This window comes from Typopeltis vanoorti, chromosome 25, assembly GCF_054136105.1.
Source record: "Typopeltis vanoorti isolate ZY-2024b chromosome 25, IOZ_Tvanoo_1.0, whole genome shotgun sequence".
In the NCBI taxonomy this organism is placed as follows: Eukaryota; Metazoa; Arthropoda; class Arachnida; order Uropygi; family Thelyphonidae; genus Typopeltis; species Typopeltis vanoorti.
In genome coordinates, this window is record NC_143573.1 from 71,779,179 (window position 1) to 71,805,148 (window position 25,970).

The window sequence follows — 25,970 nt, forward strand, 5'->3', positions numbered from 1 at the left end:
GCTAAATCAGCTCATCAAATCACTTGGCTTCTGAAAAATACTTTAACAAGCAGAGACAAACAAGTTATTGTTCCTCTGTATCGAGCCTTGATAAGACCCCGTCTAGACTACTGTGCCCAGATATGGGCGCTAGGGTTTCTTCTTGATGGGGAGGAGGTGGAGAGGATCCAGAGACAAGCGACCCAGATGATAGCAGGGCTGTGGAATGAACCTTATGAAAACAGGTTGAAGATTTGTGAGTTGCAAAAATTGGTCGATAGGCGGAAAAGGGGTGATATGATTGAGACATTCAAATTACTGAAGTGTTTCTATAAGATTAATCCAGAAGATATTTTTGAGAATAGGACTGGTGGGGAGGACTAGGGGCCATACATGGAAGCTGGACAAGAATGTGGTTAGCAGGGGTGTTAGAGCTATGTTTTTTACTTGGAGAGTGGTGAATGAGTGGAATAAGCTGCCAGAGTCTGTTGTGGGTGCTACGACCTTGAATGAGTTCAAGGTGAGGTATGATAGATACTGTGTGAATGTCGAATAGGTGTTGATGTTAGGGCCTCCCTCGAGTGTCTGTAGACTCCTTGGAGTTGCCCGGAATATTATTATTATTATTCGTGACACCTCCAATAATAATAATAATGCTAGTTCTTTCTCTCATAGAGTGGTGTGTGATTGGAATGTCTTGTCTTTGCAGATAGTGAGTGCAAGTAATGGGATGGAATTCATTATTACCAGAGATCTAGAGGTCTCTGGTAATAATAAAAAGGCAGAGGTATTAGTTACTGGCTTCTTCATAAAGCTGGAAATGTTATTTTGCACTGTCTTGAAGGGTTTTATAACTTCTTATGAGCATTCGTTTTCTGTAGATTGAATGTTTCCATAGATGATTCTGCAAACAGGTTGGCTGAAAGCAGATAAAATAGTGAGCCTATTGCTAGGCTTTCTTTCTGTTTATAGAACTTTTCTTGAAATTGGGAGAAGGTGTAGTTACACTGTTAAAATAATGTCACAATGTCTGGTAAGAAGAGGGCGCCAGTGGGTCAGGCGCTACGAACGTGCTTTGAAGAGCTCCTGATTCAGATAAGTTTTACTAGGAATAATTAAGTATATATGCGTAATTGTTTAAGTAAGAGTGGCTGTAAACGTTGTACGCTACCGATAGTATTAGTGTGGGTTTTTTTTTTCTTGCTTAAACTAAATACGAAAACGTTAATATTAGACCTAGTAACCTGCAGAGAAAAAAAAATGGCGGCTGCATTGTCATTCCATAATTTTAATTTGGATTTCAGTAGGTTCGTTAAGTGTGAGGTCTGTTATATGTATTCCTTCGATTACATAAATGATTTGTGGATGTTTAGTGCGGATGGAAGAAGGGTGTGTGCGAAATGTGACCTGAACGAGGAATTGATGAATGCGAATATGAAGTTGATGACAGAAAGTGCTAGTACCGATTGTGTCGTGAGTGCACGTTTGAAAGAGAATGGCGAGAAAGACAGGCGAAAAAATGTTAAAAAATCAGGAAAAAAGAAAAAGAGCGATTTGACAACCGTAACGGATGTTAAAAGGGACGAAAGTGAGGCGGAAAGAAACGAAATTGAGAGAACGAATGAAAGTAGAAATGGCGTGGTGCAGAAACCGCAAGTAAAAAAAATCGAAAGAATGAATGATAGCGAAAAAAGAATGACTGATGGCGAAAGTTGGACGCATGTTGGAACGAAAGTACTAAACCAAAGAAAGATGAATGACAGTAAAAGTGAAAAGAATGATAGCGAAAGTTGGACGCATGTTAGTCCGAAAGTACGGAAACAAAGAAAGATATGTGAGAGTGAAAGTGAGAAGAATGACAGTGAAAGTTGGACGTATGTTGGACCGAAAGTACGGAAACAAAGAAGGATGAATGAGAGGGAAAGTGAGAAGAGAGGGTCGAGAGTTAGAAAGTTAGAAAGATTTAATGATAGAGTGAATGTGTCGCGAGGTTCAGAAGGTGAATTGGATTGGATGAAGCAAGAAATGAAATGGATGCGGAATGAAATTAAGAGAATGCAGGTCAAAACTATTAAAATAAATCATGATGGCATGAAAGAGTTAACAAAAGATGAGCGAGTGGCGTTGTATGGCGACTCCATTATTAAAGGTGTGCTAGAGGATAAAATGCACAAGGTATGTTTTCCAGGCGGTAAAATGAGTAGAGTGATTGAGGCATTGAACATGAGGCGGGAACGAGCAAAAGAGTTAATTGTATTAATTGGAACAAATGATTTGAGAGAGAACAAAGAGCATGTCAAAATGAATGTCAGGAGACTGCTTGGAAAGATAAAGGAGAATAGTGTGACAGGAAGGGTGGTCAGTGTGTTGCCTAGGTATGATTGTGGTGAAATGAGGCGGAGAGCAAGGATTATGAATGATATTCTGGCTGAAATGTGTGAGGAGATGGGAGTACAGTTTGTTAATGTGTGGAATGAGTTTGAGGGACGAAGTGAGCTGTATGGGAGCGATGGACTGCATTTGAGTGGTTATGGTGTGAGTCGCTTGGAGAGACTGCTGCTGGAAGGTAGAGAAGTGAATAGAGAGAATGAATCAGATCAAGAGGGGAGTGATGTGGAAGAGCAGGAGAGTAAGACAGGAGAGATTGAAGGAGTGGAAATGAATGTGGAAGTGAGTGGTATGAGTATAGATAATGAGAGAATGGGTGTGCAAGAGGAGCAGGGAAACGGGGAGGCTCAGGGTGGACAGGGATACACAGCGTGAGAAAGGTGGATGCTCCAAGAGGAGGTGAGAGAATGTGTAGGCAGGAAAGTAATGGGATGATCAGGGATCAAAAGGAAACAGATGGAATTGCAAAGGGTTCTAAAATGAAGAAGCAGAAAGGGAAATGGCCCCAGTCCAGCATGGAGAGATCACATCGAGTGAGTGGTATCAGTGGAACTAGCTGTAGATCCAGAAATGAGTTGTTGTGTTTGTATACCAATGCTAGAAGTATAAGAAACAAGGCGGATGAAATGGTTGCACTAATTGCGTCTGTGCACCCAGAGATTGTCGGAATAAGTGAGACATGGTTAGATGAGGATGACATCCTGACAGGAATAGAGATGGAAAGGTATGATGTGTTTCGTGAGGATAGAAGGGGTAAAAAGGGAGGGGGAGTGCTATTGATGATAGAGAAAGAGTTATGTCCATACAAGGTAGAGATGCAAGGGGGAAATGGGGCCAGTGGTTTTGAGGCAGTATGGTGTGAGATAGAGGTGAATAGAATCAAATACTTGGTGGGATGTTGTTATAGACCTGGTAATGTGGATGGTGGTGATAGTGAAATGTATAGTCAAATAAGCCAAGCAAATAAGAAAAGGGTGATCATTATGGGTGATTTTAATTATGGCAATATAGACTGGAATGAAGAGATAGCAACTGGAAGTAAAGAAAATGAGTTTCTTGAGTTTTTGAGGGATAACTACCTCAGACAGTATGTAACAGAGGGCACAAGAGGATTAAGGGTCTTGGATTTGGTCATCTCATCGGAGGATGTAATTATCAATGAGGTATCAAATCATCCACCAATTGGTGAAAGTGACCATGAGGTGATTACTTGGGTGGTTGCCAGCAGTGCAAGGACCCCTGTGAAAAAAGGGTATATGTGGAACTACAAGGGGGGTGATTATGAAGAGCTCAGGAGACAGCTTGCAGGTGTAGCATGGAATGAGGAGTTAGCTGGAAAAGAGATCAATGCAGCTTGGGGGATTTTCAAAAAATATTTAGTGGATGCAATGTCTAAATGTATACCACGGGTGAGAAGGTTAAATAAGTTAGGTGTGAGATGGATGAATAAAGAGATTAAGCATGCAATACAGAGAAAAAGGGCATTGTGGAGGCAGCATAAGAGAAGTGGAAGTAACCAATTTCATGAGTTCTACAAAGACCAGGCAAGGAGAGTGACTTGGTTGGTGAGAGTAGCTAAAGAGAGGTATGAACAGCAGTTAGCTAATGAAGCTAAAAAGAATCCTAGGGAGTTCTTTCGATATGTAGCCAGCAAAAGAAAGAATGATTATGGAAGGATGACATTGATTGGAGGAAATGGTATAAAGACAGCTGTTGCAGAATGTGTGGTGGAGATACTTAATGAGCAGTTCATAAAGATCTTTCAATCTTGTGAATGTGACTTCATGGAGAGATTAAGAGCAGTTGATGATGGGGAGGAGAGACTGACTGTAAGTGAGCAAGAGGTGTTTGGGGAGTTGAGTAAACTAGATGTAAATAAGGCTGTGGGACTTGATAATATATCACCGCGTATTCTGAAGGAATGTGCCAGAGAGTTGACACCTGCCTTGACATATTTTTTTAATACGAGTCTTGCACTTGGTCAAGTCCCTAAAGAGTGGAAGGAGGGCAAGATTGTGCCACTTCATAAAGGAGGTGACCGAACTCAAGCATCAAACTATAGGCCTATCTGTGTGTCGGGTGTTGTGGTTAAGTTGTTGGAGAAGCTTGTGAGAGCTAGAATCCAGAGTTGGGTTGACAACAATGGTATAATCTTTGATGGACAGCATGGATTTGCTAAAGGGAGGTCGTGTTTTAGTAATCTACTTACTTATTACAATAAAGTGACTGCTTCCTTGGACAGAGGAGAAGGATACACAGTAATATACTTGGATTTCGCAAAAGCTTTTGATAGAGTGCCTCATGATAAGTTGACAGTCAAACTAGAGCAGATGGGGTTGGATATTAGATTAGTGCATTGGATTGGAGACTGGCTATCTGATAGGTATCAACAAGTTGTGTATGGGGGTGCAATATCCAGGAAAAGGAAAGTCACTAGTGGTGTGCCTCAGGGATCTGTTTTAGGGCCATTACTATTTAACTTGTATATTAATGATATTGGCGAAGATTTGGATGGAGATATTCAGTTGTTTGCAGATGATGCAAAGTTGGGAAGAACCATAAAGAGTAGTGAAGATGTTGTGGCCTTGCAAGAAGACTTGAATAAATTGAGTGATTGGGCAAGCAAATGGGGGTGTGAGTTCAATGTTGCAAAATGTAAGGTTTTAAAATTTGGAAAACAAAGATGGGATGCAGAATTTATGCTTGGTAAGAATATATTGTTGGAAGTAGAGGAAATAAGAGATCTGGGAGTGATAGTGGATAAGGATCTAAAATTTAGGGGTCACATTGCCAAAATTGTGAAGACAACACAAAGATTTCTGGGAATGATGAGGAGGACACTGACGTGTAGAAGTAGGGAGATTCTTGTTCCATTGTATAAGGCTTTGATTAGGCCACACATGGACTATTGTGCCCAGATTTGGTCACCTGGTTTTCAGAAGGATGAGGAGATGTTGGAAAGGGTCCAAAGGCGACTGACTAAGGTAGTTTCTGACCTCTGGAATGTCGAGTATGAGGAAAGATTGAAAAGATGTAATTTGCAGAGACTAGTGGAGAGAAGGAAGAGGGGAGATATGATAGAGACCTACAAGTTGGTAAGGGGTTGCTATAGGATCAATGGTGGAGAAGTTCTACAGCGAATAGTGGGAGATCAGGGGAGAACCAGAGGTCATCCCTGGAAACTGTATAAAGAGGGTGTGAGTAGGGGAGTGAGAGGCGTGTTTTTTTCGTGCAGAGTTGTGAATGATTGGAATGCCTTGCCTGAGAGTGTGGTGTCTGCAAGGAGTTTGAATGTGTTTAAGACCCGGTATGATGAGATGTGTGTGAGATAAAAGGACCTCCTAGATGAGTCTTTGACTCCATGAGGTCTTGTTTAATAATAATAATAATAATAATAATAATAATAAACGGTTCCTGTGGTTTCTGTTCAAGGTAAATTAGTGAACTAGTTCGACATTCCATCCGTGCTTGCTAATAGGTCAGATGGTTCTATTACAAAATCCTTTTATTTATTTATATTTCTGTTATTTAAGTGTGGCTGTCATATGTGGATTTCATATTTATTAATCGAATAATTAACGAATACGCTACTCGGCAGTAAGGAATGATGGCGGATTCAGCTGCAGTTGCAAGTGGCGTATCGCCAAGTCCTCCACCATTTAAGAACTCGATTATAAGAAATATCATAAGGGACTTTGTGGCATGCAGTACTTGCGGCATGTATGCGTCTCGAGAATAGATATGTGGCTTGTTAAAGAGAGTGGAGAGCATATGTGTGCAAAATGGAGGCAGTGGGAGGAAATAAGTGTCGAATTATCAATATCCGACCTTGTTGCTCCAGGAATTGGGAATGAATGTAGGGAAGACAAGTAGCGTGATAGGAGAGAATGAAAAAAATATATGTATGAATGAGAAAATAATAGTTGATAGTGTGAAAGGCGTGAGTGACTGTGAAAGTTTAGGAGATGGTTTTGTTTGGGAGAGTGAATTTAGATTAAGAGTGACTGACCTGCAGAGGGAGATAGATGAGCTGAAAGAGGAGGTGGAATGTCTTGTGAATGAGAACAGAAGTATGAAAGATAAGATTAGGAGAATGGAAGAGATAAATGCAAGCCGAATCAGAGTAGGGGAGAGAGAGAGAGAAATTTGGGAGCGTTAGAAGAGGAGAGAAAGGAAACAGAAGAGAGGTAATGAGTGAGAGGTATGTGGGTGCTAAAAGAGGAGGGAATGAGAGAGACCTATGGGAATGAAAGAAGAGGAGAGAATGGTAAGAGGTATAATGTATGGCAACTCAATGATCCGTGGTGTTCAAGATAGGATGTGAGGAGTGTTTGCCAGGAGGAACAATAGAAAGGGTGGCTATGGCAATTAAGAGAGGTGAAAGGGTGGATGAGATGATTGTGATGGTAGGAACAAATGATTTGAGTGGTAATGTAAGTCGGGCAGCAAGAAATATGAGATTTTTGATTGAGGCTGTATGGAAGAAGACAGAGAGAGGAAAAATAGTGTGTATGTTGCCTAGGTATGATAATGAAGAACTGAGCAGAAGAGCGGTGATATTGAATGGCATAATAGCGAGAATGTGTGACAAGAGAGGACTGGTATATGGGGATGCTTGGAGTGTGTTTGAGGAAAGAGAGGAATTGTATGCGAGAGACCGCTTACATTTGAATGAGGAAGGATGTAGGCATCTGGAGAGATTGCTGTTCTGAACGAGTCAGTGTGTCCCAGGGAGGATGATAGCAGGGGTAGCCTCTTGTGGGAATGGATACGTGGGAGAAGGTAGACGATGTCAGGTAGCACTGAGCCCAGATGAGTCTAGAAAGGATAATGCTGGGTATAGAAACAATGGCATTTATATGTTTTATACTAATGCCAGGAGTATCTGGAATAAGGGAGAGGAATTGGTGGCGCAGATAGCATCAGCCTGGCCAAAAATTATTGGGATCACTGAGATGTGGTTGACAGAAGGGGATATAATAACAGGAATAGAAGTCGCCGGGTATAGCATTTTTCGTCAGGATAGGAGGGGAAAGCGTGGTGGTGGTGGGGTACTGCTTATGATAAGTGATGACCTATGTCCTCTAAGAGTGGAGGCTTTGGAAGGAAGTGAGACAAATGATTTTGAGAGCATATGGTGTGAGGTAGAGGTAGGCAAGACAGGATATTTAGTGGGGTGTTGCTATAGACCCAGGAGTACAGAGGATGGGAACCAGGAGATGTTTAGACAGCTAAGTTTGGCAAGTGCAAGAAGAATGATTGCTATGAGGGATTTTAACCACAGTAGTATAAATTGGAGAGAGGAAGATGCATGTAGCAATAGGGGAATGGAATTTCTAGAATTCTTGAGGGACAAATGTCTTAGGCAACATGTAACAGAGGGAACAAGAGGTTCAAGAGTTTTGGATTTGGTTATAGCATCAGAAGAGTTGATAATAACTGAGATGACATCTCTCCCACCAGTTGGAGAGAGTGACCATATGGTTTTGACTTGGAAAATGAATAGACATGCAGGAGTATCAAAGAGACGGGAACTTATGTGGAATTATAAAGCAGGTGATTATAATAGTCTTAAACATCAACTTCGGGAAATTTTATGGAGGGAGGAATTGGAAGGCCGGGATATCATCAGTGCGTGGGAAATTGTAAAAGAATATTTGCTAGCAGCAATGGTAAGTTGTATACCACGAGTGAAGAAGAGGACACAATTTGGAGTAAAGTGGATGACAAACAATATTAAACAGGAATAGCATGCGAAAAAGAGCTATGGAAGAGATATAAGGAGACAGGTGAAGAGAGGATGCATGAAGAATATAAGACACAGGCCAGAAGAGTGACTAGTGTGGTACGGAAAGCGAAACTGGAATATGAGAGGAGGTTGGCCCTAAGATCCAAAGAAAATCCCAGGGAATTTTTTAGCTATGTGGCCAGCAGGAGGAGAAATGACTGTGGAAGAATGATATTGTGAGATAAAAATGGGAATAGAGTGACTGATGCAGAGGACATAGTGGAATTGTTCAATGAACGCTTTATTGGAGTATTTCATCCTAGAGGAGTCCGTTTTAATGCTAGAAGGATGAGGCTGGTTCGAGGTTTAGAGGTACAGGAGGAGAGTGTGTTTCAGATACTGAGTACTCTGGATGTCAGTAAAGCTTTGGGACTGGATGGTATTTCACCACGAGTTTTGAGAGAATGTGCCAGGGAACTGACAGTGCCTTTAACCTGGCTTTTCAATGAAAGTCTGGCTTCGGCAAAGGTGCCCAGGGAATGGAAGGAAGGTAAGATAGTGCCATTGCATAAGGGTGGTAACAGACTGAAAATGTCTAATTATAGGCCAGTTTGTGTGTTATTAGTAGTTGTTAAGAGCTTGGAGAAAGTAGTGAGGGACCGTATACAACATTGAGCAGATGAGGGTAATGTTATCTGTGAGAGTCAACATGGATTTGTGAAAGGGCGCTCTTGTTTTAGCAGTATGCTAGCCTTTTATAATAAAGTTACAAGAACATTAGATGAGGGAAAGGCATATACTGCAATTTTCTTAGACTTAGCAAAGGCATTTGACAGGGTGCCACATGATAAGCTGATATTTAAGTTGCAGCACATGGGTCTGGATGTCAGATTGGTCAACTGGATTCAGGATTGGCTGTCTGATAGCTATCAAAGAGTTGTGTATGGTGGAGCAGTTTAAGGAGGCAGAGGGTTACAAGTGGGGTCCCACAGGGCTCGGTACTAGGATCTATATTGTTTAACCTTTATATCAATGACATTGCCAGTGGATTGCAAGGGGATATTCAGTTGTTTGCGGATGATGCGAAGCTAGGAAGGATTATTAGTAATAGTGCAGATGTGGTAGCCCTGCAAGAGGATTTGAATAAGATAGATAGATGGGCAAATAAATGGGGGTGTCAGTTTAATGCAGCAAAATGTAAGGTCTTGAGGTTTGGGAAACATCGATTGGATGCAGCATACTCTATGGGAGGAGTTATGCTAGAGGAAGTAGAGGAGACAAGAGATCTGGGGTTGATGGTTGATAGAAACCTGAAGTTTAGGGGACATATTACAAAGGTGGTGAAGGTAACACAGAGGATTGCTGCAATTATGAGAAGGACACTGACCTACAGAGATAAGAGGGTTATCATTCCGTTGTATAAGTCTCTGATCAGACCATACTTGGACTATTGTTCTCAGATTTGGTCTCCAGGATTTGAAGGGGATAAATTAACTGTGGAAAGGATACAAAGACGGATGGCAAAGATGGTTTCAGGACTGTACAAGGATAGTTACGAGGATCGGCTGAGGGAATGTGGATTGCGGAGTTTGGTGGATAGAAGGAGAGGTGATATGATTGAGACTTTTAAACTGTTGAGAGGTGGTTACAGGGTTGACACTGGGGAGTTCTTTCACTTGGTTAAACAGCGGGAAGGAGTGATGACAAGAGGCCATCCCTGGAAGTTACGAAAGGAAACTGTGAGCAAGAGGGTGAGGAGTGGTTTCTTTGCGTAGAGGGTGGTTGAACCGTGGAATTCATTGCCTGATGGAGTGGTGAGAGCGAGAACTGTCAATGAGTTTAAGGAGTGGTATGATAGACTTTGTGTTTCTTAGGGGGAGGGGGATCTCCCCTCGATGAGTCTTGACAGACTTTATGTTCTTAGAATGGACCTCCCACGATGAGTCTTTCGACTCCATGGAGGCCTGAATAATCATAATAATAATATTCATCATATGGCATAGCTCTGTAAACAACTACAAGTCTGTTGTTCATCTTAACAATATTGATCCCTACATTAAGTACACGATCAGACTTCTGTCTTTTTAGATGTTCTCCTGGAAGTTTCTGAACAAGAAATATAGCTATTCAATTCTAAAGAAAAAAAATTATGTGGAATCTGCTATTGTGACAGGAGATATGCATGTCAGAACACATCAGGATATCAGGACTACCAGCACAATACAACAGAGACAAATCATTAAGTATTATAGCATAAATATAAAGAAATATGTCAACTACGATTTCTTCATCAGAACATTCAATCTTCAGAAACATTAAAAAAATAATAATCACTATAGAATTGTGAATAGATTTTTGTAAACCTATAGTACAGCCATACTGTCGATGGGGAAAAGAACTTCTTTTTTTTTTTATTAAGTTTATATATTTGTATTTTTTTTACATTGTTTGGAAACCCTTCTCTAGAGATTAAATGTAACTTTTTTCATGCCCATTCAGGTCCCCATTAAGCAGGGGCAGTGGCATCACTTGATCCCTCCTCCCCAAGGACAATCATAAGCATCCATATTCATGCCAGGAATCGAGCCTATCCTGTTGATTGGAGAGTCGATATGTTAATCACTCAGCCAACCAGACCAGCAGAGTTTCTCACCATCGATCATTAAAAAAAAAAAATTAAAAAAAAATAAAAAAAATAAATAAAAAAAATTAATATTTAGTATTTTAAAAACCCATTTTTGAGGTTAGACATAACATTTCCAGCAGTAGGAGAAGTCAAGAATGTGAATAATTCAACAATTCCAAATATTGGAATTCCAAATATTGGTTTAATATTCTAAACGAGCTCTCCTGAACAAATAGATGGACAGAAAGAACAAGAAGTTTCTGTTGTTTATTATTTTAACGGTATAATAGAACACAGAACCTAAGTAAATAATTAATTTATTAACTTGATGCTGATATTTCGCTGGTATTATAACCAGCATCTTCAGAGCACAAAAACACTGTTTGTCACAATACGCGAGACTAAAACAACATGGTGTACTTAAACAAAATTGTAGCAGCAACACAAAGACTAGAGTCCTGATTTTGGTGCCCTCTATCTGGGGAAAAAAAAAAAAAACGCTATCATATATTACTGGAGTCCTAGAAAAGTGCTAGTTTTTTCTTAATATGACTGTCTCCCAGATCTTCGGCAAGTTAATACAGCCATATTTGTTGAGATTTGGAGTGTGTTTTAGGGCTTCTGTCGCCTCTAAGAACAATCTCTCTGATTTATATGGGTTTCTGTGTAGTACTTTTGTGTTTTTCCAGTTGATCCTGTGTGCAGGGGTATCCAGAGCATGGTCTGCTAGGCCCGACTTCCCATAATGATAATTCCGGACGTATCGTTTATGTTCGCTGATGCGGATATTCACAGTTCTTCCTGTTTGACCGTAGTAGGCTTCATTGCATGAGCAGGGTACTTGGTAGACTCCTGGATGTGATAAAGGAGGAATGCTGTCCTTGGGTGAGCAGATGAGGATGGCTAATTTGCTACATGGTCTGAATGTAGTGCGTAGTTTGTTTATTGAGAATTCTTGAGATCTTTTCGGATGTGCCTTTAATGTAAGGGATGGTGACTGTTTTGTTGTAGTTCTCTGTGGTGGATGGTGGGAGGGGTTTCTTAGGAGTGTTTAGTATTTTGTTTATTTTTTGTGGATTGTAGCCGTTGGCCAAGAAGGTGTGGCGTAAGTGAGTCAGTTCAGCAGTAAGAGCCTTGTCATTTGAACAGATTGCTCTCGCTCTGTGAGTTAGCGTTTTTAATATGCCATATTATTGAGAAGGATGATGGTGTGATTGTTTGTGTAAGTATCTGCCTGTATGTGTGGGTTTTCTGAAAACTGAAAATGATAAGGAACCATCTGGGAGACGTGTGATGAGTGTATCCAGGAAAGGCAGACAGTTGTTGGCTTCCAGTTCCATAGTAAAGTGGATTTTTGGATGTTGGCTATTTAAATGTGCTAAGAATGTCAATGTCTCAGGGCCATGTGGCCAAATAGCAAGCACATCATCAACATAGCGTAGTCAAAGTGTTGGTTTGAGAGTGGCTGTATTGATTGCTTGTTTTTCCAGGTGTACTATGTAAAAGTTGGTTAGGGGGGGAAAGGGGGGAGCCCATGGCTGTTCCATCAATTTGTTTGTATATTTTCCCTTTCCATGTGAAATATCCTGCATGTATTGTGAATTTGAATAGTTCAAATATATCGGGGGGGGGGGTGACTTCAGTAGATTGAGGGTTTCTATTAGTTGATTGCTTGTTTTTCACGACAGATTCACGACAACAAGGTCTTGTTGTAATTGCGGTCGTTGTATGGTGTTCCGTTGTTGTAGAGACCTCGTAGTCATGAATCTATCGTCACTCACCTTAAGCAAAGAAGCCACGACTGCTTTAAGTCGAGGACACAACTTTGCCATAACTCCCAAGCAAGTTCCAAAAGCCGAAATAATGGCGTCTATCGAACGAGGAATTTACGACCTGCCTCCAACATTAGCTAACAACGTACGATTAGATGTGGCCAACATCCTAATCAAGTCCAAGCCTCCCAAAAATAATATCCCACATAAGGAATTCATTGCTATAAAAGAGCTACACAACAACAGCCAGATTACCATAACAAAAGCAGACAAAGGAAATGCAACCGTGGTGATGGACACAACTGAATATGAAAACAAAATGCACACACTATTACAAGATCAGTCAACATACAATATTATAGATCGCAATCCCACCAACACACAAAAGAATAAGGCACGAAAATTATTAAAAAAAAGTCACTTCCTGGCCCAAAGACACAGTTAACAAACTCAAACCCTTCCATGTTAAAACACCGAGGATCTATGGATCACCAAAAATTCACAAACCAGGCACACCCCTACGCCCAATTGTGGACAGTATAAATAGTCCCACATACAAACTGGCTAGACATTTAGCGAAGCTACTAGCCACTCTCACTAACAATTCTCCCTCCTTTGTCAAAAATTCAGCACACCTAAAAAGCATCTTACAACACTTCACTATTCACAAATGTACCACTAATGGAAACCCTCAATCTACTGAAGTCACACTTCCCCCCCCCCCCTGATATATTTGAACTATTCACATTCACAATACATGCAGGATATTTCACATGGAAAGGGAAAATATACAAACAAATTGATGGGACAGCCATGGGCTCCCCCCTTTCCCCCCTAGCCAACTTTTACATAGAACACCTGGAAAAACGAGCAATCAATACAGCCACTCTCAAACCAACACTTTGGCTACGCTATGTTGATGATGTGCTTGCTATTTGGCCACATGGCCCTGAGACATTGAAAACATTCTTAGCACATTTAAATAGCCAACATCCAAAAATCCACTTTACTATGGAACTGGAAGCCAACAACTGTGTGCCCTTCCTGGATACACTCATCACACGTCTCCCAGATGGTTCCTTATCATTTTCAGTTTTCAGAAAACCCACACATACAGGCAGATACTTACACAAACAATCACACCATCATCCTTCTCAACAATATGGCATATTAAAAATGCTAACCCATAGAGCGAGAGCAATCTGTTCAAATGACAAGGCTCTTACTGCTGAACTGACTCACTTATGCCACACCTTCTTGGCCAACGGCTACAATCCACAAAAAATAAACAAAATACTAAACACTCCTAAGAAACCCCTCCCACCATCCACCACAGAGAACTACAACAAAACAGTCACCATCCCTTACATTAAAGGCACATCCGAAAAGATCTCAAGAATTCTCAATAAACATAAACTACGCACTACATTCAGACCATGTAGCAAATTAGCCACCCTCATCCGCTCACCCAAGGACAGCATTCCTCCTTTATCACATCCAGGAGTCTACCAAGTACCCTGCTCATGCAATGAAGCCTACTACGGTCAAACAGGAAGAACTGTGAATATCCGCATCAGCGAACATAAACGATACGTCCGGAATTATCATTATGGGAAGTCGGGCCTAGCAGACCATGCTCTGGATACCCCTGCACACAGGATCAACTGGAAAAACACAAAAGTACTACACAGAAACCCATATAAATCAGAGAGATTGTTCTTAGAGGCGACAGAAGCCCTAAAACACACTCCAAATCTCAACAAATATGGCTGTATTAACTTGCTGAAGATCTGGGAGACAGTCATATTAAGAAAAAACTAGCACTTTTCTAGGACTCTAGTAATATATGATAGCGTTTTTTTTTTTTTTTTTCAGATAGAGGGCGCCAAAATCAGGACTCTAGTCTTTGTGTTGCTGCTACAATTTTGTTTAAGTACACCATGTTGTTTTTGTGCTCTGAAGATGCTGGTTATAATACCAGTGAAATATCAGCATCAAGTTAATAAATTAATTATTTACTTAGGTTCTGTGTTCTATTATACCGTTAAAATAATAAACAACATGTTCGACGAACACATAAGTCTGTCCACACGAACAAGAAGTTTCATTGAGAGCAATATCAATTCTTTACATATGGTCTGTCATGGATAAGATAACAAAGATATTGTATCAGCAAGGGATAAAAGTTGCGTTCTTCTTAGTAAACAAGACCTGAAGTTTTCTTTCAACCTGTAAAACATTCTCATCCACCACTCAACCAAATCAGGAGTATTCACAAGCATTTGTTTATGTAAAATTTACTATTGTGACACAGGCTAGTGTCAAGAGATATATCAAAACACATCAAGGATGAGGACATTGGAACTACTAGCACATACAACAGAGACAAATCATCAAATACTATGATATCAATATAAAAATGGCTTACATCAACTACAATTTCTTTATCAGAACATTCAATCTTTAGAAACATTAAAAAACAAAAATCACTATGACAAAGTATGAATCTATATCAGTTTCATCAAAAATCTGGCAAACAAATCTCTGACACTACTCATTGTACTGTTAATCATGATAATACAACATGAATCATATGCTCACTGTTCTTATTCTTTCGTCTGTTCATGTCTGAGAACTCGGGATCTTGTTTACAATGTTCCTCCATCTGTTGTGGCAGCTGAAGCTTTCTCCAGTGAAATACCCGATATTTTTGGGATTTGATCCAGCCATCTTGACCATGGATGTCCTCTTTTTCTGTTTCAATTCTATCTTGTCATGCATCATCATCTCCAGACTATCATTCTTCCTTTGAGATATGTGGCCAAAGTATTGAAGTATTCTGTTATCCATATTATCAGCGCTTTTTTTATGTTCATTTGTGAAATGATGCTAGCATTAGTTCATTTTTCCATCCATGAAATCCTCAGCATTCTTCTCCAATGCACATCTCAAAGGAGTTGAGGCTTTCCTTATCCATTTTATTTAGTTTCCATGACTCTGAACCATATAGGACAATTGGAACCACAAAGCTGTTGAACAGCATATTTTGGTTGTCAGAGAGATCTGTCTTTCCAGATCTTCTGTAGTTGCTGGAAGTTTTTTCACGTGGCTATGCTACCAATTATATATTTGGTTTAATCCTTTATCCAAGTGTGAGCAAACAAAGTTTGCGCCTGAAGTATTTTCAGAACTGGGGCAACTCAGGGCAAAGGTGGTGTAACTTCTCATAATTTGCCTTAGTATCCCATAATGTAAAGTACATCTCCTCATGGACATGTATAATGCTATGCATTATGGGAAGGGTCACTACCCAGACCGGTTTCGACCTTTATTGAGGTCTCATCACTGGGAGCCAGACCCAGAGGTGGTGATACTAAGGTGGAAATAATAGAGAAGTCATATTTCCATTTACGAGTTGCCAAAAGGTGTCGCACCTTATTATTAAAATTCTCTGGATTAGAGATAGTTGATGGTAGTTTTTCCACTTGGCTATGTTACGAATTATATATTTGGTTTAATCCTTTATCCAAGTGTAAGCAAACAAAGTTTATGCCTGAAATCTGCAAGGAGGTGTGCTTTGCATTATGGGATTCTAAGGCAAGTGATGAGAAGTGATTAAACCAAGTATATAATTGGTAACATATGCAGGTGAAAAAACTTTCATCAACTATCTCTAATCCAGATAATTTTAATAATGAGGTGTGACACCTTTTGGCAACTCATAAATGGAAATATGACTTCTCCATTACTTCCACTTAGTATCACCACTTCTGGGTCTGGCTCCCACTGATGAGACTTCAATCAAGGGCATCATAATGCATAGCATTATACATGTCTGCAAGGAAATGAGGTTTGCATTATGGGATACTAAGGCAAGTGATGAGAAGTTATACCACCTTTGCCATGAGTTGCCCCAGTCTTGAAAATACTTCAGGTGCAAACTTTGTTTGCTTACACTTGGATAAAGGATTAAACCAAATATATAATTGGCTTCAGTAGTTGTTATTGCTTGCTACTCTCCCCATAGCCATTCTTCTTTTAATTTCAGATCTGCAACCTTTTTTTTTTGTTAGTGCTCGAAGATATACAGAAACTTTTCAACTTTTTCTAGATCAATTTTGCATTGTTCTCTTCTTTTTTCTTATCACCATATAATTGGTCTTAGCACTGTTGATATTTATTCCACAATTTTGTGCTTTTCAATTCAACTCTCATTATGAGTTAAGTTCTTCCATGCTAGTGGCTATTAGTACTGTCATTGACATATCTTCTGCCTTGCAGAAGTCCAACCCCACATGCAAGGCAGAAGTGGCAAGAAGTAGGGGTTTGAAGCGGTAATTGATGGTTACATCAAACCCCAAAAATTTTCTATTATCTTACAAAGTTTTTCTTTTGTCTAATCTTGCTACCACTTTTTTTCACTTGGATTGTTACATCAAATCCTGCAGAGAACCCTGAAAATTGCTGGCTAACTGGTCTCTATCAAACCCAATTCCATGCAGAGAATCTGTTCTGATCACAAACTTACTACTACATCCGGGGTAGCTGACGCATCAAGAACGCAATCCGGGATCTCGATGAGAAATATGCTATGAGGGTTCTCAACATACTTTAACTAAACGTCAATGGCACTCAAAAAAAGACGGAAGAACTTAAGAACATTTTATACAGAAATAATATCCACATTGCATGCTTGCAAGAAATAAAACTAAATCAAAATCTGAAGCTTCAAATCAAAGGCTATTCAGCATTAAGGAAAGACAGACTGGATCATTCTGGGGCTAGCTATATCCCTATGGACCAAACACATCAAATATAAAGAAATCGTATCAACTACAAACAGTAGTATAAATAGTAACAGAGGCTCAAGCAGTCAAGATATTGCTACCAAAATGCATTATTACAATAGTCAATGCATATCACATAGATATAAATACAGAATTACTTCAACAACTAAGTCAGACACAGAGATCCTTTTAGGAGATCTAAATACTGAAAGCCCAACTTGGGACTCCCCACAACTAGATCGGAAAGGAGCACAAATAGAAGACATAATTGATTACACAGTCCAACACAATTTTTGCTGACTTTTATATGAGACTTGTTTTTTACTAATTTGGGTGTGCTGGTTTCAAATATCAAACCCATTTTTCTCTATCACGTCAGGTTTTTCCTCTATGGCATTTTCTTTTTGCTAATTTGTAAGTTTTTGATAGTTTTAAGGAGGCAGTACTATTTAGAGGATCAAAAAATCGATTTTTTAATATTTTTTTCTGAAAGTATGTACTTTTAAAAATCTGTTCCTAACTTTTTATCAAGAAATTCGAAAAATTCCTGAAGATATAGCCTATTATTCAAAGCGGTGCGCAGATCAGAATCGGAGCGCTCACCGCTCTCGCTTGTTAGTAAACGAATAAATGCGTAAGAAAACCTGCAACGGCACGTACTGGCGCTTTGAATGTGAGAGAGGCCGATAATTAGATACATAACTACTTAACAATATTCATTAAAAATTACAAGAATATTTATAAAAAAATAACAATTTTACTTACACATGAGTTTCATGGAATAAATTTTTGTTTGTAGCAATTTCTGCTGTGTGTTCTGTGTATCCCTTTGAATACTCCAACAGTAGTCAGCCATCATGTGAGAATCCCATCTTCCTTGGTACCGATCTTCCATAGTTTTTAAGTCTTGATGAAATCTTTTGCCTTGTTCATTGCTTACAGCACCTAAATTCTCGGGAAATCTATCAAGATGACTGTATAGGAAATGAAGCTTTATGCTCATGTTGCAACCTAGGCGCTGGAAATTTTCGAGCATTGTTTCCACTAGATCTTTGTAATTGCAAGCTTTTTTGTTTCCTAGAAAATTTTTTCCAACCATCGTAAATGAAGTCCAGGCCTCTTTCTCAATTTCGTTCATAAAGTTGATGAAATTTGGGTCTCTCGTTAAAGTTCTAATTTGCGGTCCATCAAATACACCAGCTTTAATTTTTTCATAACTAAGTCGTGGAAATTTTTCACATATGTATTGGAAACAGTCACCTTGTAAATCTAAAGCTTTAACATACTGCTTCATAAGACCTGGTTTGATGTGTAGAGGTGGAAAAATTATTTTTTCTCTGTCGATTAAAGGTTGATTTATAACATTCTGTTCTCCAACATTTAAGGATATTCTAAGAGGCCAATGTTTCTGACTTCAGTGTTGGTTTCTAGCTCGACTATCCCAGAAGCACAGAAAACACGGAAAAATTTGTATATTGACTTTGAATGGTGAACTTTTTACTTTGAAAGCCAAGTAAAAAGTTCACAATTTTAAGATCCACACAGATGATCCAGTTATTGTCTGTATATTTTAACAACTTCAGAACCTTTTTAATGTCCTCATATGTTTCCTTTAAGTGGACTGAATAGCCAATAGGAATTGAGCCATATACATTCCCATTGTGTAGTAAGACATACTTGAGACTTCTGCTTGAACTGTCGATAAATAAACGCCACTCATTTGGATGATATTGTACAGCACTCATTTCGGTTAGTAAACCTGACACATTGTTACAGTAAACAAACCCACACTCGTGTTTAAAATATTGTACAAGATTACTTTCTCTGCTACGATAAAAAGTTATCTTCGTATCTTGCCCTAGTAAGTTTTTTTCATTTAATCTTGAAGCTAACAATTCCGATGATTCCTTTGATAGGCCCAAATCTCTTACTAAGTCATTCAATTCTGCTTGAGTAAAACGTTGCGGTCCAGAACTAGGAATTAAATTTTCATTGTCTAAATCAACATCCGGGTCTTGCTCCTCAAGAACATCTGTCATATCCCGATCATGCTCGTTCTCAAGTAAAGGAAGTCCTTTATAAATTGGCATGTTTATTTCATTGGAATGAGCAACTGGCCGAATTGCTGAGTCGAGATTTGGATACACAATTTTTTTTTTATTCTTCTTATTATAACCAGAAGTCTGAACTAAACAAAATATAGTTCACGTAGAAAAATCACGTAGCAATTGTCTACGTGATTTTTCGGTTCACGCCAAATCATTGGAATGCCAAAAGCTAATTTTTGGCGTTTTCCCTTTCTCCACTATCATAAATTTTCTATACATGACTTACGCACTTTATATGAAGCCCATGAATTGTCCTGATCTGCAAGTTTTACATCAAAGTATGCAAAGTACACTTTCTTAACGAAAACAGTGATATTTGTCCTTTGACTGGGAATAGTAAAGCTGCCACAAATGTAGCAGAAGGAATCTACACTATTGACACATTTTCGAGTAGTAGACATGATGTATTTTCTTCACTGCCGACTAACATGCAATTAACAAGACAAAAAAACCAGAGACTTTATTGAAACGTTATAAGCGCTCATCATACTTTCACGATCGATTAACGATTGACTGATTTCGATCGTTCTTTGTCTGCTATGATGCATATAGCATTCATTTGTTTTAGGCAGTTGTCATTGCCTACTTTTCATCACCTAAATGTATTAGATCGGTTATCGGCCTCTCTTGCATTCAAAACACCAGTACGTGCCTTTGCAGGTTCTTACGCGTTTATTCATTTACTAACAAGCGAGAGCGGTGAACGCTTCGATTCTGATCTGTGCACCGCTTTGAATAATAGGCTATATCTTCGGGAATTTTTCGAATTTCTTGATAAAAAGTTACGAACAGATTTTTAAAAGTACATACTTTCAGAAAATAATATTAAAAAATCGATTTTTTTTGATCCTCTCAATAGTACTGCCTCCTTAAAACTATCAAAAACTTACAAATTAGCAAAAAGAAAATGCCATAGAGGAAAAACCTGACGTGATAGAGAAAAATGGGTTTGATATTTGAAATCAGCACACCCAAATTAATAAAAAAACAAGTGCCAGATCATAATCAGCAGAAAAAAAAAATTTTTTTTGTTGGCCAGTGTTATCTAAACCTTGAGATCATAAACAACAGGCAAAATTACATATCTGTCAAAAACAACAGGCACAGAATCAGCATTAGACACCATAGCAGTAGATTATGAAACTGTGAGTCTTATCCAGTGGAAAATACTAAAGAATGCTATCAGTGATTATAGACCTATTATCACAACCATTAATTTTCAGCTAGACCAAAAATCACAGACAAAGAGATCTTGGAACTTCAGAAAAGCAAATTGGCCTAAATGCACACAACTATTAGAAACATATTGCACTGGCACACTCACTAGTAAAGAACTTGATCAGCAACTACTAGAACTAACTACATACAAAAAGCTGCAAAAAATTCAATTCCCAGAGGTCTCAGGAAAAATGCTTGGGGTTCCATTTTGAAAGATCACAATATCAGCGATCTGATCACTGAAAGAGGTATTATCAACGGACAGTTAAAACAAAATAATACAGAAGACAACAGAAAGAAGTTAATAGAATTAACTCAAAACATAGAAAATGTTGATATTTTCAGTGCTTAGAACAAGTAAAACATTTCATCTACTTTGGGCATGGTTTTTAGTGAAGATGGTAAATTAAATATGGAAGTAGACAACAGAATCAACAAACCTGGTATGGAAGTCAATGAAATAAATTTATATGGGATAAGAGAGAAATTTGTCAAAACACTAAATTAGCTGTATACAAGCCAGTGTTCAAACCAATTTTAACTTATGGATCTGAGAAATTGGTTAGAAGTAAAACACTTGACCAAAGACTAGACTTTAGGACTCTCATATCTTTCTCAGATATGAGAGTCCTGAGAAAGATTAGGGCTGTGAATAGATGGCATCATTGGCAATATCATATTAAAAACGAAGATATTAGGAAAAAACTGGACATTGTTAGCAGAACTAATCTCAAATGATATGGTCACTTAAAACGGAATGGGAGAAGAAAGATTAGCAAAACCACCGTTCTCTTCCAGTTGGCAGGAAAGGGACCCAGAGGAAGACCAATATATATATACTTGGATTAATACAGTAAAAAGAAGATAGAAATATGAGATCTGATAATGTTGGAGTCTTGATAGGTAACAGATTAATCTGGAGGAAGATTGTACATAGGAAGTTAGTAATGATGTAAATTTTTCATGTAGTACTATCATATCCTGTACACCCCACCCCCTTGAGGGTATTACATGTCAGGAATTTGATGATGATGATAAACAGATACTCCACAGCTGCTATTAACTTCTTGGAACACCTTAATATGCATGATGTTAAGTCCTATTGTGTTATTGATATCAAGTTTACTTAATTTCTCATGTACATCTTCTCACTCACCAGTTGTCCATCCTCTACTGATCATCTTTTCACTCAACTTCTTTGTGATGTCACTGGTCCCATACAGTGATCACAGGTTTTTCATTCTGCAAAACAGACAAACTTTGTCATAAGAACATGAGGCTCTATAATTGATATTTCCTCAGTGTAGGGACGATATGTTTTTATGGTGGCAGTACTTACTTGATACTGTAATTCTCTGTTTGTGAGAATTAGCTGCATCCCAAAAGGATGCAATTGGACACACACACGGAGTAGAATCTGGTTAATTCTGCCATTGGTTAGTTGGGGCAGCCGATTATTTGGGACAAATCTGAAAGGACAAAACCAAATCAAGAAAATGCCAGAGATTGCTTTGCTTATTTGGAGGAGACGGCAGTGCTCAAAATTATTCCCCTGTAATTGCTTGTAAATGGCCAGTGGTTTAAGGATTATTGACACAAGGAGAGCAAAGGTCATACTATTCCAAACTACAGCTTGTGACTCTTCTAAGGGGGAACAGGTTTCTAACATAGCATTGTGTGCACTTTTCATATTGAACCAATGCCTAATCAGAAAAGTGTAGAGAATTTGTCAGTGCTCTGTTTTTGGATAATTTTGTTTTTAATTTTGTAAATTAAAATTTTTGACTCTTACCAGGATGCTACGTAAAGATTTGTCACTAGCCAAAAAAATTGCCTTACTAGACTAAATCAGTATCAGTCATTGTCTTCTGGTGAAGATAACCAGAGTACCAAAAATCTATGATTGTGCAATTGATACTGCAGGAAGAATGGTTACACCATGGAAAAGAGAGAACATCCCAAAAAGGGAAGCATGAAGGTCAGGATCTTGACATTGAGGCTGCCCTAAATGTCTTTCTCCGTTTAACTGAATGAAGGGTGTCTATGTCAGTGGTCCAATGTTAAAAAAGAAGGCAGAGGAGCTTGCTATGATCCTTTGAAATAGGATTACGTTGAAGAACTGGTCATTGTCTCTCTTGATATTGATGATGAGAGAAATTTAAATATGTACATATTTTGCTACTATAATTAAGAGTAAATAAGTTCTTTATATTGTCTCAGAACTTATATAGTAATTCATGTTGCTCCTTTTGTAATCTGACGAGAGATAAGCAGAGCTTGTTTGTTTGTTATGAAGCACCCTAGATCTGAACATGTTTTGACTGCAACTCTGTGTTTTTAATTAAAAATAAAATAAAAATTTAAGGAAGTGATCATATATATATTGCCTACGTTAGCTGTACTTTTGGCAGTAATGATCTTTAAAATTTGGAGTGGAGATTGGTAAGGAACAAGTATATTAGTGATAGGTAAAATAGTAAGATGAGGTTCCATTGAATTTTAAAATTTAAAACAGATATGAATAAAGCAGTAAAAAACATAAAAGTAATAGGATACTATTAAAAGATGAAAATAAATCTAGTACAGGCTCTGTGGATGCCATTCAAGTGTGGTGACATTCGTGTTCACAAGCCACGCAGTTACAGTAGCATCCTTATAACATGGTGCATTGTCTTGCTGAGAGACAATAGTAATTGTAATGTTCAGATACCTTTTGGAGTTCAATGTTTGTTGCATCACAAACAGAGATCCAAGGCCAAACCAGGAAAAACTGGAGCATACATAACACCGCCACCTCCGAATTCCGTTGGGGTTGCACATTCTGGTAAGAGATGTTCACCAGCATCTGCCACACTAGCATCATCCCACTATACATGCCCTTTGCCCGCTGAAGAAGACTGTGCATGTTAGTTCTGGTAACGTGGGAGTTGCATATTGCAGTCCTACCATGGAAACCCATGTTGCGAGTCTTGGTTCCAAATGTTTTTGTGTAGAATCGTGTTCCAGTCAGTGCTCAGTACTTTGCATTCAATGTGTCAACCGACAAATGTTTTTTTGTATTATCCTACTGAGCACCGTATGGTCACCTTCAGTAAGTGTAGTGGATCATCAGCTGGTATCACTAATTGTTGACCTGGAATGGCCCAATTTTTCAATTATTCGCCAAACAGATAGGCCTGCAACATGGCATCCTATCACAATGCCTTCATCAAACTCTGTCAGTGTCCCCTTCTCACAGCCATTTCACCCAGGCAGTTGCATTGACTAGGGAGCATCATGATCCTCCAATTTATACCAGCTACAAACACAAGTCATTACATGGCACGATGCACCTTGCCCATGCTTTCCAAGCATTGTATATTTATGTGGATGTGTCTGGGAGAGGTTATATGTTGTAAATTGCCAGTTTGTTTAGCAGCCTGTGTGCGTAATATTGTTTATATGATATGTTGATGCAAATATCTTTATTTGGCAGCAGATATTGCAATTAATTTCTGGATTTTACCTTTATTTATTCATCTCCATTACTTGTTCCTCTTTTGAGCATATGCTCACTGATGTGACACAGAACAAATCTTTTTGAAATGTTTCTTTTTTTTTGCTCTCATTTAAAATTTCAGACACCTTGACAACAAGGTTTGACAGCTTGCCCTTATTGCGTTAGTAACTTACTTTAGTTGTTCTCATGGTTAGAAATTAGTTTTAAGCAGAAAAGAAATCTTCTTAAAAGTAATTTCTAATTATGTCATTATTAGCAACTAAAAATCAGGGATTGTATTATTATTAATACAATATTCCCACTTTGAGCAATGTTCTTGGTAGCTGTGCCTTGATTAAAGTGGCTCTGTAGTATCAGTTTTATAATGTAATCAGTTTTCTGATGTGATTGGATTGGCTTAAGTTGTTAGAATTAATAACAAGTTAACTATTGCTATGAACTGTCATTGTTTGTTCTCGTGTATTCCAAGTTTATCTGTTTTGTAAGTGAAAAAAAAAAAAAAATCAGAAGGCAAGGAAAAATAGAAATGTACAGATCCTTTGCTTTCATTTATTAAACTTAGTAAGATTTTATTGCTTGTATGTTAAAAATAGTTTTCAGTCACCTTGCCACTTTCATTTGCATCTGTTCAGTTTGCCCATAACATGTATGGGCAAACCATTTTATATATACGTACTGTGTATGCATGCATGCATGTGCACTCAGTGGACAAAACATTGAGATACCTACCTAATAGCATGTTAGTTCTCCACTGCAAATAACAGCCTACACTCTCTGGGGGGGGGGGGGATGCCAGTGTCACCTTCTTATCATCCTATCTCGAATGATTTGCCCATTGTGTGTGTGTGTATGTGTGTGTGTATATATATATATATATATTAATCTTAACGTGTAAATTTCATGAAGTGATGACAAAGAAGAATGTCAAAAAGACAAGCTACCAGTGAATTAACCCATGATAACTGGGATGAGGAGGATGAACTCGAAGAACCTGGTACATTTCGTAAAGTATCTGTAACAGAACTTGAAGGTAGAGTTATCAAAAAAGCTAGAAGAAGAAATCCAGTACCAGTGAGTATAAATTATCCTATACCATGTGGATTAAGTTGTGCACTTTGTTTTGAGAAATGTTTCCATTCAATAATTTGACATTTAGGTTAGATGGACATATTTTTAAATGTCTTAAGACATTAAGAATTATCTAAATCATCCACATACACAGTATAAACATCTTAAAATGCATCACTCAGTAATTGATTTGATTACTATCAGGCATGAAACATGTTTTTCAAATTCATATTTTTGATATTAATTTTCCAGTCATACAAACTGAAGATAATGTGATTAAATTTTATGCCACGCTTAATGTTTTACTGGTCCTGATGTTCGATGTTTTGCTAATTGATTAAATTAATATTTTAATATCCTTTTCATATGTTAATTATTGCAAGAATGTGAATATCATTATAAAGTAAGTCATAAAATTCAGCATCCTCTCACTTGCGTATTTGCAAATATGGTGGGAAAATAGTGAAATGTTAATTTTTATGAAGTTTTCTTTATCTTAGCATATAAAGCCATTAGGTTGAACATATGAACCACAAATTTATATACACGTGTACAGTTCAGAATTCAAAAAATTGCCCAGTAAGTTGTATTTGTTCGCAAACAACATCATTACTTACAGTACCCCAACAATTTCACATACCTATATATCCCATGTACGAAACAATAACTTTTTTTTACATGTACGAGTATTATTCATTTTGAAGATACATGCTGTGTAATCAAATAACTATATGGGGCTTGATTTTGGTCTTTACTCCATGATGATAAAAAAATTTCTTGATTATTTAAGTTAATTT

The 25,970-nt window shown here is 38.2% G+C and overlaps 1 protein-coding gene across 1 annotated transcript in view; it reads left to right on the top strand.

Moving 5' to 3' along the window:
• Positions 1 to 25,970, top strand: part of Nup50 (nuclear pore complex protein Nup50) — a 135,006-nt gene that overhangs the window by 19,087 nt on the left and 89,949 nt on the right. Inside the window, exon 2 of the mRNA XM_090414331.1 lies at positions 25,012 to 25,176. Coding sequence (XP_090270457.1) covers positions 25,027 to 25,176 — 150 coding nt within the window. The 5' untranslated portion in view covers positions 25,012 to 25,026. The remainder of the gene's footprint in view (positions 1 to 25,011; positions 25,177 to 25,970) is intronic.